General features: G+C 53.9%; 6 protein-coding genes across 6 annotated transcripts; 3 read left to right on the plus strand and 3 right to left on the minus strand.

The window, feature by feature from the left end:
* Window positions 1-40: 40 nt before the first annotated feature.
* On the minus strand, window positions 41-1,024 carry J4E78_006853 (uncharacterized protein; the record flags this gene model as incomplete). Its single annotated transcript, XM_049367463.1, has 1 exon — window positions 41-1,024. The coding sequence occupies one exon, from the start codon at window positions 1,022-1,024 to the stop codon at window positions 41-43; it is 984 nt and encodes a 327-aa protein (XP_049221210.1).
* Window positions 1,025-1,644: 620 nt separating this feature from the next.
* J4E78_006854 (uncharacterized protein) lies at window positions 1,645-2,602 on the minus strand (the record flags this gene model as incomplete). Its single annotated transcript, XM_049367464.1, has 2 exons — window positions 1,645-2,466; window positions 2,522-2,602. 2 exons carry the CDS (start codon window positions 2,600-2,602, stop codon window positions 1,645-1,647), a joined length of 903 nt encoding a protein of 300 aa, XP_049221211.1.
* A 1,133-nt stretch (window positions 2,603-3,735) lies between these two features.
* On the plus strand, window positions 3,736-5,284 carry J4E78_006855 (uncharacterized protein; the record flags this gene model as incomplete). The annotated part of the gene is made up of 4 exons (XM_049367465.1): window positions 3,736-4,200; window positions 4,261-4,636; window positions 4,686-5,089; window positions 5,141-5,284. The coding sequence occupies 4 exons, from the start codon at window positions 3,736-3,738 to the stop codon at window positions 5,282-5,284; spliced, it is 1,389 nt and encodes a 462-aa protein (XP_049221212.1).
* Window positions 5,285-6,012: 728 nt separating this feature from the next.
* On the plus strand, window positions 6,013-7,575 carry J4E78_006856 (uncharacterized protein; the record flags this gene model as incomplete). Its single annotated transcript, XM_049367466.1, has 1 exon — window positions 6,013-7,575. One exon carries the CDS (start codon window positions 6,013-6,015, stop codon window positions 7,573-7,575), a length of 1,563 nt encoding a protein of 520 aa, XP_049221213.1.
* Window positions 7,576-8,115: 540 nt separating this feature from the next.
* J4E78_006857 (uncharacterized protein) lies at window positions 8,116-9,470 on the plus strand (the record flags this gene model as incomplete). Its single annotated transcript, XM_049367467.1, has 2 exons — window positions 8,116-8,211; window positions 8,301-9,470. 2 exons carry the CDS (start codon window positions 8,116-8,118, stop codon window positions 9,468-9,470), a joined length of 1,266 nt encoding a protein of 421 aa, XP_049221214.1.
* Window positions 9,471-12,362: 2,892 nt separating this feature from the next.
* On the minus strand, window positions 12,363-16,253 carry J4E78_006858 (uncharacterized protein; the record flags this gene model as incomplete). Its single annotated transcript, XM_049367468.1, has 2 exons — window positions 12,363-12,572; window positions 12,633-16,253. 2 exons carry the CDS (start codon window positions 16,251-16,253, stop codon window positions 12,363-12,365), a joined length of 3,831 nt encoding a protein of 1,276 aa, XP_049221215.1.
* Window positions 16,254-16,769: the final 516 nt, after the last annotated feature.

Consider the following 16,769-nt stretch of genomic DNA (forward strand, 5'->3'; position numbering starts at 1 on the left):
GCTCAGGCTAAAACTTGTAATGATTTCCTTACTTCAAATCCTACGCCTTCAAACTATCAGCATACTCCCTATATATCTGCTCGCAACTCTCATCAAACAACAACCCCATCCTCGTCGCATTCCCAAACTCTGCAGTCTGCGGCCAACTATCTAACAACCTCTTCGCTTCCTCATCCACCTCCTCCCTCAACAGACTCAGCTTCTCCTTCCCAACTACCGCCTCAAACGCCGCATACATATCTCCGAGCGTGACGCTGATTCCCGGCATGTACACCGCGCGGATATGCGAGGGCATAGCATCTGAGGGGGCCTTCATGACGCGCACAAAGTTCTCGATCATGACGCGTGGCGAGCAGATCATCTGGCGCGCTGAACGGTCGCTAATGGGCACGATGCATTCGAGTCCGGCTAGCGGCTCGCGGAGTAGGCCGCTTAGGAATGCTGCTGCTGAGCGCGAAGGCGCGCCTGGGCGGACGACGACGGTCGGTAGGCGTACTGAGAAGGCATCGATTAGGCCACGGCGGTTAAGGTCATCGATATGCTTCTCCATGATGGCCTTGTGTGTGCCGTAAACGCCTATCGGTGTCGCGGGGGTATCATCTGTGATAGGCCCTGTTGCCGTGTAGGGTGGTCCATACACAGCCTGGGTGGAAGCGTAGACAATGCGGGGTTTAGTCGCTTGTTGTAGTTTTGAGATGGATGTAAGAACAGAAAGCGTGGCGTCTAGGTTGACCTTGGTGGAAAGCGCGGGGTTCTCTTCGCAGCCGACGGACATGATGCCGTGGAAGAGAAAGATGGCTGACCATTGGGGGCGCATGGAAAGGAGTTTGTCGATGTCTGATTGGGAGGTGAGATCTCCGGCTGTGAGCTCTAGGTTGGTTGCCGACTCTGAGATGCCGGCTGGTCGTTGGGGTGTGCGTAGGTCGGTCAGGACGATGTTGTTTGAGGAATCTTTTGCCAGCTTGGCGGCGAGCATAGGGCCCAGGAAGCCGGCGCCGCCCGTGATGAGGATGTTGTTCGACATTTTTGGTGGTTTGCTCTTCAAAACTCTTGGATCAGGTTTGCGGTGATCAGAACTTCGATTTTGGAGCTCACGATATCGAGTTTAGAGCTATGCAATGCGAAGAAGAAGTTGAGGGTATATTGCTTGCACAATGAAGAGGTAGGCGATGATAATGCGATGAAGATGCAGCCAGCTGAGCATATATACGTGACAGTGTTGCGGGGATCGAGGCGAGTCATGCTCGTCTCGAGGCAGACCTGCTCGCTACGAGCCACAACCCAGATGCGCTAGCCCCAGAGCCTCCGGGAGCCGCATCTTTAGCCTGGGGAACCCCACATAGTGGTCTTTTACGGCCGCTCAGCCATATACAAGCAGGATGCCGGCGGTTTAGAAATGGCTCTATGGATGGCTGTTTGAAAATCCCCACTGTGGTATGTTTTCGCCAGCTTTTTGCCCATATGCCACTCATTAGCGGCGCTCTGCAGGGTTTGACGCGCCTGCGGAAGAATTCGTTGTCTGAAGCGTTACCCCTCTCGTTCCTTTGGCTATGAAATAGGACGTATAGGTATAAACGTTGAGATGACTAATAACACGGACTACTCTGTCGCAGCAACATCAAGTCAATACGGCATATATTGCGCTCACGAGAAAAAGTCAATGACAAGCGCATTGAACATCTCCGGCTTCTCCCAATAACACCAATGACCACCCCAGTCCACCGTCACTCCCTTTGCGAGTCCTTCCTTTTCGCCTCCATTCACCAGCTCCACCACTTTGAGCGGTCCCGCAGCCGGGAAACATCCACTTCGGCTACTTGCTACGACCAGTACCTTCGTTTCACTACCGCTCTCTGGTCCGAAAGCATGAGCGATAGGATGTCGCCAATCGTTCGCCGTATGATCAGCCATTAGTTTTCCATACCACCACCCATCGCCTTTCAGAGCCTCAGCGAGGAAGAAAGCTTCGTCGTCTTCCCACTGTGCCGAATCCAACTGAGGGTCTCGGGGTCGCGGGTGGGATCTGTAGCCTAAGCACGCTGCGATAGTACCCAGATGTGCCTCATTCGGGTTCGCAATCAGTGTCTTTTGCATCGCGTTCAGTGCTTCTAGATTGTTGCATCCGAGATTGCCGAACTCAGGACCCCAATCCTCAAGATAATTCTGCAATGGAGCTTGGTCCACGAAAACCACGTGTGAGAACGCACCAGTCGTGAACAATTCGCTGTAGCTCCATAGGATAGCTGCACCTAGGCTCGTGCCTATGGCTTTGATGGTACCGTCGCGGAAACCGAAGAACTCGATCAAGTTCTTGAGATCCATTGCTAGGCGTGCCACGTTATAACCGGCTTTTGGTTTACCGGAGTCGCCGTGGCCGCGCAAATCGGGAATGATGACATGATGAGCTTTTGCGAGTGCGGCAACGTTGCGCTTGAAGACTGCGCCTGAACCCGTGAAGCCGTGCAGCTAGCGACCAATGTCAGGCCTGGTGGCGGTACGCGCTCGATGGCGGGGAGCTCACCAAGATCAAGGGAGCGGCACCGGGAGAGCCATATGTCTCGTAGTGCAGATGAATACCATCGTTGGCTGTTATATCCGGCATTTCGGAAGGTCGACACAGCGGGGTGAGTCAATAAGATGAAGGTATGCATAGAGCGTAGAAAGTGTTCGCGATACTTAGTAAGCGCGATCCTGTCGCAATGAAGTTTAGCGTCCGAAAGGCTCGGGCTTGTCGCCGCGTACCTTCCAAGGTAAGCGCGCGTCATCACAACACTCCAACGCCCACCCACAACCATCACGGTCTACAATCTTCCTCGCACGTCCACCTGTCTTCGTAGCGACTGCTTCTTAGTTCATCTTCATGCTCTGAGACGGCTCAGCGCTGGCGATCCGGCCCCATCTAACACACATTCCGTGACAATCGCACGGCAGAGAAGTTCACCGTAACTATGAGGAGATTGTTCCCGTACCCGCACGATGTTTCCCTACAGACTACCTTGTCGTAAACGCCTCCAAATCTTCCTGTGCCATGTAATCTCGAGGCATTCACACGTACTCATGCTCACGTCTGCACTTCACATCACATAATTTGGTATCATCTGTCCTTTAACACGGGGACGCAAATACCCTATCGATCAGAAGCGGCTGCCTTCTTCACTTCCATTCGAAACGGATCAAGCCTGGTCGATCCTAGCTTTCAGCGATAAATTCGAAGACAGACGCTATCATACCCGGCTACTTTACTGACAAGAGCGCAAGCTTCACCCCGATGGCCATTGGAAGTACAGCAAACCTGCGACCGTTACATCAAGTTATCATATGACAAAGAAAGGTCGCACTGCTGCCTTGAGCTGCTTCTGCTGCGTCGAATGATATGTTTGTGTTGACTTCCTTCGTCTCGCTCCCACGCGCAACGCACAGAGTAGGTGGTACAGGGAACACAAGCTCTTGTGTTGACCATAGTTCTCTTTTCGAGAGGACCTAATTAAATGGGTACATATGAATTTCGGAAGTTGTGAGTCGCTCGTCCTCGTAGCGTCACCGCAGTACCATAGGACGAAGATTACAGGGAACACAAGGGCGTTGTTGCCTAGTAATAGGCAACCCTCCCCCCAATCAAGTTGGACTACTCGCGAGTACACGTGATAACGTGTCATCTTCAAGCTCTTTCGACTTTTGCATATATAACGCGCTCTTGCCTTTTACTCACAAACTCTACGTACACAGACTGCAGATATGGCTAGCAACGACCGTGACGACGCTCAGGCGGCTGATAACAATCCGATTGAGCCTATCGTTAAGGCTCTCCAGGATATACTTACACATTCCACGTACGCGTGCGGCGGCTCTCTCAGCAGCCCGGATGACGCCAACATCCGCCCTAGCTCGGCGATCACCATCCGCTGGGACTCTTCAAGCGCCATCGAAAAATTAATCCTACCTCTCCAAGTCGGCAGTAAGGGTGAAGTGGATGGTTCACTTGCGAAGCTCCTCGAAGGCACTGAGCCTGCTGGATTCGGATACAAGGGCAAGGACATCATCGACGAGTCGTATCGCAAGGCCTCCAAGCTCGACACCTCTGCCTTCTCCACCAACTTCTGTCCCTATGAGACCGGCATCATCGATGTTGTTGCGCAAGCGTTACTTCCGCTGTCTCCGGATCAGTCACAGGGTGTTCGAGCAGAGCTCTACAAGTTGAATGTGCGCGCCTTGTCGCTTCCTCCCATTCCAATGATCAAGACATGCTGACAGTCAACTCAGGTATACGGAGCACCGTCAGGTCTGTTCAAGCCACACGTCGATACGCCACGTTCCGAGATGCAATTCGGCTCACTCGTCGTCTGTCTGCCGTGCGCTCACGAAGGAGGCCAGCTCGTTGTCCGCCACAAAGGCCATACCACTACGTTCGATTGGTCTGGCGACGCCAACGTTGCACAGTGGGCAGCTTTCTACAGCGACTGTGAGCATGAGGTCCTCGAAGTCACTGCGGGTCATCGCATAACCCTTACATACAACCTCTTCGTGCGCCGAGGTCTTGGCGAGCTTGCAGGACACGCCGACGCGCTGGATTTCAAACAGCTGCCGCTCTATCGCGAGGTGGCGAACGCTTTGAACAGTCCGGAATTCATGGCCAAAGGTTTGTGATAAGCTTAATCACTGTGGGAACATCACTGACATCATTCCAGGCGGTTACCTCGGAAAGTACTGCGATCATGCATATGCTCACGCCACCAATGAGGGCTCGATGGCTCTACCTTCCCTACTCAAAGGCTCAGATTTTATGGCATATGAGGTATTTCGCTCGCTGGGCATCAAGACGCGCGTTCGTCCCGTACTTTTGACTTCGGGAGAAGACGAAGAAGACGAAGAAGACGACAGCTCGGAGAACCGTACCGATGAAGATGACGACCAAAAGCACCTACAATTCGCGCGTATCGGCAAGAAGCTCTCAGCCCCCGTCATGTCAAGTGTTGGTGGCGACGAGGATGACACTTGGAGCGAGATCTACGCCCAGTACCCCCACGACAGACTTCATGTCCGATGGTTGAATCGTCATACTACAACTAATCTGCAGTTTGGCTTCCTCGCAGTGAGTAGTTTCACGCACGCGCTCTTGAACTTCTACTGACCTTTTACACAGTACGGCAATATGGCAGACATCAACTACTCCTACAGCTCATGTGCTCTCATCTTCGAGATACCTACTTACCAGGAGCGGTGCAAGGTAATTCAACCCACCGGACTCGCTCGGCGTATGGACCGAGGCTGCTGTGGAGCAAGTTAATGAAGTAGCGGAAAACTTTCTGCGTCTTCGAAAGTTCGGATTATAGATGGAAGGTCTTCGCTAGGGTCAGATCAGTAGTACGTGTTATCAGGGTCTTTTTTACTGCAAGGATTCTTGTTGGGTTGGACCGGTGTGGTTAATCTTGCAGCGCTCTAGCCGTCCTTCAGAAAGCTTGTACCACATCTGTCTCACGACATCATGATTCTCCTTCTACATCCTCATGCTTTGCCAACTCCAGGTGATGAGTGAGCCATTCTGAACAATGTGATTGTCAAACAATGCATGTTCAGTCACACTGTCATTCCTTTCACTCTTACTTTGTCTCAACGCACGGACGCCATTGTTCACACTATTACATCACTTCCACTCTCACGGTACTAGTGTCTAATACAGGGCGCGACACTCGTAGTGGTCGATACCTTACCGCGGCCAGCGTACGCTCAACCCGCTTGCGCTCCACCCCAGGTTATCTTACCCGCGCAACACCATCGCACGCAGCCCGAAAGCACTGGTCAAGGCTCGCCACACTCGATCGACTTCCTTGTATAATCGCCCGCTTTATTGCGCGTATCCAGTTCTCTTGAACCAGAGTTATTGATCTGGTCTTGGACGATATACCATAGTCTCGCTTATACCATTGCCATTAATATATGTAAGTCAGAACTTACGCCGGTGATGTGAAGCACCCCTGACAGCACTTAGTCGCACCCTCACTGCGAACCGCGAACATGGCTCCTCGCAAGGACGCTACCGGCAACGTCATTTTCAAGAAGAACAAAGGTCTAAAGAACCACAAGAAGGCGCAGAAAGAGAAAGCGCTGGCGAAGCGCACCGCCGCCGCCGAGAAGACTACCGCGAACAAGGCTTCGTATGCGCCGGTCGCTGCCATGGTTATCAACAAGACTGCACCTATAACAGGGGACGTTATTGGAAATGCAGGACCGGCGCCCATGGTAAAGACTTCTGCGCAGGTCATCGTGGAGTCGTCCGATCTTTCTCGAGACGAGTCGGCCACTGACGACACGGCGCTCACCAACATCGGGGTTCTTACTGGAACACACACCACTACCGCTACCAAGACCGCTACGCCGCAACCGCACCTCTGCACACATTTGCCCGTCGTTGTATTCGAAGACGTTCCTACTGGCTCCAAGAATAATGCTCCAACCAAGGTAGCCAGCAACCCAACCGAACTCGAGCAAGAGCCCAACAGTATATCTTATCCCAAGACTGCTCCCTCTCCTCTAACATTCAACATCTTGCAACCCAGCATTACCCCTTCTTCTCCAAAACCCAACACCACACAAATCAGCATGCTCAACCCCACCGCCCCAGCATTCCTCTTCGGAAAGATCGTAGTCGCCCAAACTCCACCCGTCTCCATCACCCTCACGAAAGAAGACACCGCCCCGGGATGGCCCACCGAAAACGCAAAAGCGTTTGAAAAGGCCTATGGCGTTATCGCCCTGCACAAAGCTCTGGAAGCCGGGCTGTACGAAAATATGGAGACGCCGCGCCAGAGGCTGATTCGCTGCAAGTACAGGGTTTCTGTTGACGCCGAGTTCCATCGGGAGGAGCCGGTGTGTGACTTGGAGTGGGCGTTGGCCTTGATTGGCAAGCCAGTTCGCAAGTGTTTTGACGATAACGGCTTCCACATCACGCCGATTAAGACGGGCTTGACTGAAGCCGATTTAACGGGTCCATCAGCTCTCGACGAATTATTCGCAAAAGTCAAGGCTGAAGGCATCTCCAAGATCAGCGCTCCCATCTCCACAGGTTACAAATCCCCCATCTCCGGTGCTACATCAACAAAGCCGCCAGTTCCGTCTCGTACCCTGGAGTCCATCGAAGCTGAAATGCGTCTCGCCGCCCCAAAACGCCCTTCCCACGCCCCCTCGTTCGCAGACCCCGGTATCATCAAGTACACCTTCAACGGCCAGGATTTCGACAACGTCGGCAACCCTCTCACAGAAACCGTGAGTCAGAAGGTACTCGGTTGGCTTGAAGACCAGCCAACTGATCCACCAGAACTCTCACCGGGTTCTTCGCGGCAGCAGAGCCGCGAGGCTTCGCCGCTTGAGCTGGGGAAGGGAAATGTGGCTCTGACGTTTTGTTCAAAGTCTGAGTCTGAGGGAGGACAGGTTTGGCCTGCGCAGGAGAGCTTGCCTTGGGGGAATGGGAATATGCAAGATGGGTATACGCATGGGTCTGGTGTACCGGTGTATCCGTATGTTGCTTCTGTCGTTCGGGTCTCTGAAACCTTTCCTGGTTCATGCGGAGAACCAGAGTAGCTGTTGTGCGGAGTTTCTTCATGTTTCAATGCGTTTGTAATTTTATTGGCTGGATGGCCTTGTATATCATCACTACGACTTAGCGACGGCGTTCATGGGCTGGGGGGATGTGTTATGGAGCTGAGGGTTTTCATGTTGTGGTATCCTTCCGTAATAGTAATATCAGCATAATATCAATAATGCCTGGAGTCTACATTGCCTTCGTATCTGGTATAACATTGTTCGAGGGCTTGATGTAGGCTGCAAGACACCTGTTCAACTCTGCTGTGTATGAGGATGTAAGAAGCAGCGAGTATCATTCGGAGCAGCTGCCCAGGTGCCACTGAAGCATGGGCGTGGGGCTGGAAGGACCCATCGGGTCTAGACTGCAGGTGCGGGGAGGTGTTGCCGCACGGACTTGGGTGCCAGGGTTCCTGCAAGTAATTCGGCCAGCCGCAACGACCAAAGACTCCTCACATCGCTACCCAACATCGCTAAATAACGTCCAACTCCATACTTCGTTCTAGATACTATTTCTAGCACTACTCGTTATTAGTCATCATGCTCAAGTCAAAATGGGCTACCCAGCCTGGCGAGGCGGAGCAGTCAGGAGCGCCCGAGGTCACCGTCGCTCAACCAGAAGCAGCGCCAGCACAGGTATGTTGACTTATGCACTCCTTACCCCTGACCTCTTTCCTACTGTTGGAGTAGGTATCTGCTTCATATGCAAGACTAACTCCCGCCAGATGGACAACACGTCCTACGACCCCGCCTTCGACGATCCGTCAATAGATCCATTCGCTCAAACAGCAAGCACAGACGACCTGTTCTTCGACGACGACATCACGCCTATCGCCGAGCCAGTCGTTGAGCAAAACCCCATCGAGCTGCAAGCTTCCGCCCCCGAGTTCGTTCCCGAGGAGGTACAACCGCCGACCGCACCGCAAGCGCACCTCGCACCCCATGCGCCTCGTGAGCCAAGAAACGCCGAAAGAGGAGGTCGCGGTCGTGGTCGAGGAAGGGGCCGTGGACGAGGCCGCGGCGGGCACAACACCGACATTCGACTAGAAGAAAACGGCAAGAAGGCCCCTGAGGCTCCGAAGGAAGCTGCGCCGACCGCGACTGCCCCTACCGATGTCGCAGACAACTCAGCCCCGCCTTCTGCACCCACCGAACCCAAGGAGAAGACCACACATGCCGTGCGCGGAGACCGAGGCCTCACAGGCGGCCCTGCACGCACGCGCCTGACAGAAGAGGAGCTGAACACGAAGCTAGCCAACATGCGCATTAAGAACGAAGCCCGTCAGAGCGCCCATGCTCGCGCCGAGGCCGACAAGGGCAATTTCGAGGCACGCGAAGCCGTCATGCAGAAGCAGGATATAGAGCGGAAGAAGGCTCTCGCGGAGAAGCAGAAGGCAGAGCGCCAGAGTCGCCAACAGATGATGGGCGAACGCGAGAAGAACCGCCAGCGCAAGCTCAATGCCCAAGGGGGCAGGGAGTGGGACTTTGAGAAAGAAGATGGCTTCTCTGGCACTGGAGACGAGAAGCGACGAGGCGCTGCACGTGGCGCGCATGGTGGCATCGCACCCTCGAGACCGGTCGACAACGGACACAACGGAGGCGAAGAGTACCATGAGCCTGCGGGACAGTCTAGCCGCGGACGAGGCAGAGGTAGAGGCCGTGGCAGCAGGGGTGGCCGTGGCGATTACCGAGGATCCGATGAGAGGCCGGCAAACACTCGGGAAAAGCGCGACAACGTCCCGCCCTCGGCATCAGACTTCCCAGAACTACCCTCTGCCAAGGGCAAGGCACCTGCAGAGGAGAAGGCGAAGGAGAAGGTGAAGGACACAGACGATTTCGGCCTGCCATCGCCCATGGAGAAGGGACGCAGCTGGGCTGACGAGGTCGGCTCGTAGGAAGAGCAAGAAGAGCAAGAGCAGGAAGAAGCGCAAAGCTGGGTGACCCGATTACAAGAGCGACATCGGAGACAGCATGTCGCAAGCCTGTGGCTGAAGCGTCCGGTCGAGTACACTCACAACAAGCGGCCAGGTTCGCATCCCGCCTTTATGTCCGACGCCGAATTTGCGGCTCTGCCAGACTGGAAGGATGTGCAGTATAACAGAGCCTACAACACCGCGTATCGCCCGTCGCCTCTCAGCTCAATGTCGCCTCTCAGCTCGATTACTGATTAGCTGTCAGCAACACATGCACCAACGTCTCCACCTGGCTTCGCGCAAACCCCACACTTCGTAGCATCCTTAGACAATTCATCGCAAGTCGAAAGTGGCCCCGCAACTGTCGTCGAAGCTCTCTCGTCGTCAGCCACCCCGCATACCCCGGGAGCATGTGTCAACCCATCGCATCCGCAAGGAGCATATGTCAGCCCATCGCAATTGAACAGTGGTCAAACAACGCTCGTTGAACATTCCCCTGCGGCTCCAGTTGTTCCCCCCGTGGTTTCACGACTCAGGTCAACACTTCAGCAGCTTCGCCTTCTATCTTCAGCGTCGGCTGTGGTATTGAGGGACCAGCGGAGATATGCTGAAGTTGTTGAAATCGAAGGCCCGATAAGCCAGTCAGGCTCAATCGATTATGACATCTGCAGCGGTTCCGAGAGCGGTTCCGACGACCTTCACTTTGGAGATGGCCTTCCCCCACGAAACCCTACGCTGTCTACCATAGCGAGAACCCGAGACGGTCAAAGTCGCGCATGGATAGTCACACCAGGTCGCCTGCCAGCATCAGAAACTGCACGAGCGTATTTCAGCCACAGAGGCATCGCTCCTCAATACTCTCACTACGTCCAAACAGAGCCCTCTCGAGACAACATGATATTCATGCGTGGTGGAGCTGACTCAGAAGATCAGCTAGGCGCCCACAATGGCTCATCCCATACACTTCTCGATCCGAATGAGAGACCCAGGAGCCTACATGAGTCCTCAGCCTCATCACTCGCGCCTCCAGACCGCACTGAAGGCCGCAAGTCTGGTGATTCGAGGTTCACCGAGCTCATGAACGAGGATGGTAGTCGTCTGTATGCAGAAAGTTTGCGTCGTTCTGGGAGTCAAGAGTCCAGGGAACCTGAGGAAGTACCTACACCATCACCTTCGCTAGCGCCAACAGCACCGCCAACTCCTTCGAATCGCACAGCACAGCCCGTCCCTGCGGCGCACCAAATCACTCGCTTACCACCATTGTCGTCCCAGCGCCCGGCTAATCTGGTGGTTCCTCACGTACCGGCGCGTGCACGTGATCCGAATGCAAAGAGATGGTATGTAGGCTGCGACCCTGACGGCTGTTGTTATCTATGTGATGTGGATACTGGGTGTAGCTGTTCGGAGGCTCTGGTTACTGCTTGCTTGGGGTTCTGTCCTATGCAGTGATGGAATATGGGGGTTTAGTAGTGAATAATACATGAGTCTGCCGGCTACGTTGCTGTGTTTGATGTTGATGTGAAGAAGTTGATGTGCATGTAGCTATCAGGGTGTAGTGTGGATGTGTGGGTAGGATGTAAGCCAGGCGGTGACGTTGCGGCGTTTAGTGGGTATATTGAGGGGATTGATACGATGTATCCGCCACACTATCTGTTGCCGGATACATCCACACCTAAGCTAGACGACGACGTTGTAGTCTTAAGTCTTTACACGACGTGGAATCATACAGCGTATCCGCCACAGTACACCTTACTCGATATATCTACACACATGCTACAAAGCGACATTATAGTATTTGGCATACATACCGTATAAAACCACCCAACCCATCCACCACGCCCTAACCCCCCGGATCCACACATACACCCGCCAGACCGCGACCCTGTCGCATCTAGTGCATAAACCTCGCAAAACCATACCGCGTATACGCCACGCGTAACTCCACCGCACCTGTCCGTACATAAGCCCGACGGTAACATCGTCGTGTTACGCATGCACAGAAAGGTGGTATCGCACATGTATCCGTCTGGCTTTAAGGGAAACTAGAGGTATAGTGGTATAGTTAGGCATCTACACGTGAATACGTGAATAAGATAGAAGCTAGACCGACGGCGAGGTTGTAGCGTTTACCTTGTGTTTGAGATTGAAAATTGCACGTGTATTCGCTTGGCTCTAGGATAGGATATTCAGCAATGTGAACGGGACTTGATGTCTTGTCGTTGTTAGCTACTACTCTGTTTATACAAACATCTTCTCCCTAGATCTAAAGAAGATGTAAGCCAGACGGTGACAGTGCAGCGTTTACTCTTACATTCTATTTAAAATCGTACAATGGAGCTACTAGGCTCTGGTACATATCCCGCGGTTGACGTATAATCCCGGGGGGAAATCACAGCCTGTCTACGTCAAAGTATCTATTAGCGATGCGTTTAACCAAAGAGTATAAAACAGGGAAATGCACTATGGGGACAGGAACTATAATGGTAGCTAGAACACGTATGCTTCAACATTCCGATCAAGCACGCATTAGGGGTGGCGTAGGCAAGCTACAAAGGGCAAATTGTGCATCACTGTTGAACGTCAACATGAACGTCTTACATTTGCACAACATATGATCAAATTAATCCCATAGCGTAAATCATACCAGCCTACATTCAAGAGCCGGAAGACGGAGCGACAAACTACATCATCACCCCTCCCCCTCTCTCTCTCTCAACCGCCATCCCTCTCCTCCATTCCTCACCCACCCTCATCATCAGGTAAAGCCAAACCGAGACAAAAAACGCCATCCATGCATCCCAAACCTCAATGATCCCAAACCCACATCTTTAAAACATACTACACCAATCACTTCCCCAAGAAACCAAGATACGCCTAGTCATCGCTATCATACTCGTCGTCCTCAGCGAGTAGCGCAGGGTACTGGCGTCTTCTTAGATCCTGTTCGAGCCCGCCATCGCTTTCAGGATCGACATATCCGCCTCCGCCTACAAGCGACAGAAGGACAGGGAGGAGAATAAGAGCGTGTGTTGAAGCCCAAAGAACGAGGGCGACCCAGACGCGGAAGTAGTATATCTCGAAGATCTGGGAGGTCTTGTTAGTAAGGGGGAACGGAAGGGAAAGCGGGGATTTTGATAAACATACCTTACTCCTCGTGAAAGCCAAGACACCCACGCCGAGGATCTTGGTGATGGTGATGCCGCTGATGACGCTGCTTGCGACGTTGACCATGGCAGTCCAGGCGCGGGCGTCACGGCCGCGGAAGCGGTGTCTTGGTGCCTTTTCCATGGTGGCGCGGCTGGGGAAGGTGAATGCACGGGCGATGTGTGCGGTGAACTCGACGCTGATGCCGACGCAGATGATGAGGTTGACGAGCGAGACGGCGTTGAGGGACACGCCGAGGACAGCCATGGAGCCGATGATGGCAGAGACTGTCATGCCCACTACGAGGGTGACGACGAGACCTGTGGCTAGGGAGCCGAGCATGATTGTGGTGATGACGAGGACGGCGGCGAGGGCGGAGCCGATGAGGGCGCCGGCTAGACGGACGATTGTCGTGTATTGGTCGAAGAAGATGTAGAACTTGGAGTAGGGAAAGACTTCCGTGTCGACGTCCTTGGAGATCTCTTTCGAAATGCGACGTGCGGCCGTGTAGGCAGAGATGAAGTCGCTCTGCGAGCGGAGAGGCGTGTGCGAAGTGCGGAAGTGCGATGCGGGGATGGTGAGGTGCTTCGAGTCAATGACTAGAGCGTCAGAGTAAGCAGCCTTTCCTCCTAGCGGGCAGTCTTCTGTAGTCGGTGCGTCGATCCAGAGTTGAAGATAGTGGATGAACTCCTCGCCTTCGGGCATGCCTGACAAAGTCATGTTCCAAGGGGGTTGACGACCCTGGAAGCACGGCTTGCCTTTGTCGTCGACGCAGCACTTCTCGTTCTCGGGGTTGAGCCATAGGAAGAAGTCATCGAGCCAGTTGGCGGCTGAAGCTGCGAGGTGTGAGACCTCAGGTCGCTTACGCTCCGCTTCGATGATGTTGGCCAAGCTCTCTCGGTCGCAGGTGGAGAAGCGTCCACAAAGCTCCTTTTGAGGCTTCCGTTCGGTAACGTTCAGCTCCTTGGTGACAAAGTAGACTGGCGGGCCGACATCTAGGTAGTCGTAAAGATCGTTGAAGTAAGGAATGAGATAAGAATCGCTGGGGATAGCAATGCGTTGATCAAGGCCTAGCTCCACACTTGGGAAGAGGGCGAGACCAGCCGTGAAGATTCCAAAGAATAGCGCAATGATGCCGACCTTCGTCTTCTTTCCCAATATCGCCGGAGCATAGGTCTTGCGGATGAATCGCTGAAGTGCGCCTTCCTCGCCAGCGCCGTATCCCATGCCACCGTTGAGATAGCCAGGATCAGCACGACCAACACGAACACACGGGAAGCAGTCAGCTCGGTTATTCTCCACACGTTGCTGGTTCAGGGCGAGAACAGCAATGAACATGGTGACTTGGAGGATAGCGTTGATGAAGACAGCGCCTGCGGCGTACGCGGCGAAGTTTCGTACGGCAGGCATCCCTACGGCACACCCAAGAGCGAATGCGGTGGTTTCTGTGAGCGCAGAGAGCAGGATAGAAGGACCCATGCGTCCAAGTGCACGTGATACACGTTCTGGGATGCTGCCTTCGGGGTGGCTGATGTTGATGCGCTCAAACTCGTGGACAATGAGGAAGATGTTGTCAACACCAACAGCCAGAACAAGGAACGGAATGACCTCTGCGATGATCAAGGTGACTTTGATACCGGCTGCCGAGAACAATCCGACCGATGCAGACACAGACATGAGGACAATCAAGATACCGACAGTACCAAGCATGAACTTGGACTGCACAAACGCGTTCGCGGGGTTGCGAAGAACGGACTTTACGGTGAGCGTGGTAGAGCCCAGAGCCAGGGATGCGTACAGGAACATGATGATGTAGCTGATGACCACGATCTTGGCATCCGTGTTGGTGCTCTTACTCAATTCCTGCTCAAGACTGACCTCAGTGTTGAAACTCAGTCGGAGACCTCTCTTGTGAGCTTCATCAGATACGAACTTGAGGTAGTTCTTCATCTCGTTCTCAAAGTCCATGGCGCGCTGTTCTTCTGGGGTGCCCTTGGGGAAATTCTGCACAACCCATGTAACGACGAGCGCTTTGGCGTCCAGAACGGTCTCGTTGACGCCGCCAAAAAGAAGATGAGGGTCGAGCGGCTGCTGGAAGGTTGGCAAGCACTGAGAAGGGTTGTCGACACATTGCAGTAGGTCGTCTTGCCAGCTGTCGGGAGAAACATTGGCAAAATCGCCTTGGAAGTATCCAGTCACAGACTGAACAACACAGTCGTCGCCTACTGGCTTAAAGCAGACCTTGTCGAGAGTCACGCCGTGCTCGTAAGACTTAAGACGCTGGATCTGGTTCTCAACGCCAAACCACCAATCCAAAGTCTCGTAACTGAGAACGGGTCCGGCTTCTCCGTGGGTATCGTTGACAAGGAAAGCCTGTTCAGCACGGAAGAAGGGGCCGAATTTCTCATCGAAGAAGGTCTTCTCTTGCGCGGCAGCGGAATCAGGAGAGACCCATAGATTGACGGGGTCGGTTTCGATCTGGAAGCGCAGCCATCCCAAACTCATCAGGCCAACCACGATGACGCTGGTGACGATGGTAATGGCAGGGAAGCGAGCGCAGATGTAGCCAAGACGGCTAAACATGCGATCACACCACGTGTTGATGAAGTAGTGCTTAGTGGGGCGATCCAGCATGCCAACGTTGTGTACGATATCGCCCTCGTCCTCATCGTCGCTAGGGCTCGTGTCCTGCAACAGACGCATACGCTCGGTCTTGTGTTTCGAGTGATTCTTGTAAGCGACGTGTCCTGCGACAGCAGTACAGAGCAAGCCGAGGAAGAACGAGTAGATGATGATGACGGCGAAGGATAAGCAGGGCAGCAGACCAACGTGGCATTGCTTCTCCTCTTGCACTTCTGGCAGTTCAGTGCATGATCCACCGCAGTCGAGGCAGGCGCAACGATACTTCTCGTCGTCAGTGTCGCATGGGTAGGCGTGCTTGTTCATGGCATCCATTCCAGGGAACTCGTCTTCGCTGGGATGGGGAAAGTTGATCTGGAAGGGCGAACCCAAAAACTTCTTGTCGCCCAGGAACTTCAGGAATTGTGTATAGTTCTTCGCGCCACCTCCAATAAAGTCCATAGCCTTGCCGTTTGTCGCACCGAATTTGACATCCTTACAGCTGTCGTAGAAGGTTGACGCGTACTTGTCGGATACCAGGTTGTCTAGTTCAGTGACGAGGTACTTGTCTCCTTTGGGCTCGGTTCGCGTTACGTTGATGAAGGTGGATTGGTCGGGAGAGCAGGTGAATGTGCAGAAGAGGTTGTAGAAGTTCTCCTTGCAGGCAGGGCAGGCGTTGATGATGGGCGTGGCGCGGTCGAGGTTCGTCTTGAGGGCGTCAAGCTGATCTTCGTCACAGCAAATATCGGTGTCTGACCACTGACTGCCGCAGATGTCGACCAGCTTCTTCCGCACATCGCTGTCCGGCGTCTTGGCCGGGCCGTTGTCAGGGCAGGGCAGCTCTGACCCGAAGAAGCTCTGCTTCCCGCATTGTCCGCGGATCGCGCACCTTCCCTTCTCGTGTTTGGACGTCAGGTCTGGCCCTGCGAGAGCTGATCCGGTGAGGATGGAGAGCAGGCCAAACGTCATGGCCTTCCATCCTCGCGTGCTTGGCTGCACCATCTTATGCGATGCGCCTGGGCGCTGGGGCCGGTCGCGATGCGATATCGTGAGAAGAGCTATATGCGACTGGATATGGAAGAGTGCGAAGGAACGGACGATGTAAGGGCGATGGTGGACGGTGGGTGGTGAGGACTACACGTTCGAGCCGAGGTGGCGGGCGAAGCTGTCGGGAGCGATGTACGAGGCGAACGCGGTCCAGGAGCGTCTAGCACTCGCGCGTTGTTATGGAGCTAGTGAATGAATACGCAAGGACTGGAATAGTGTTGCAGAAGAAGGTCTCACTGTGGAGAGCGTAGATGTTGTTGTGAGGCGTGGGCGCACAGGCAACCGCAAGTGTCTGGGGTGCAGACGTCACTGCTCCAGCTTGGATAAATGGCGCGCGCCGGCCCAGGAACAGGAAGCTTGGGCCCCTTGTCACGCGTCTCAGCCACCCAACACCAAACGACATGCTGGAGGTTGTCACCGTCTTCACCATTTTCAAGCCAATGCAGTCTCTATGTTGAACATTCATTCATT

The sequence above is a fragment of the Alternaria triticimaculans genome (assembly GCF_023758025.1).
Source record: "Alternaria triticimaculans strain BMP 0046 chromosome Unknown scaffold_9, whole genome shotgun sequence".
Taxonomy (NCBI): domain Eukaryota; kingdom Fungi; phylum Ascomycota; class Dothideomycetes; order Pleosporales; family Pleosporaceae; genus Alternaria; species Alternaria triticimaculans.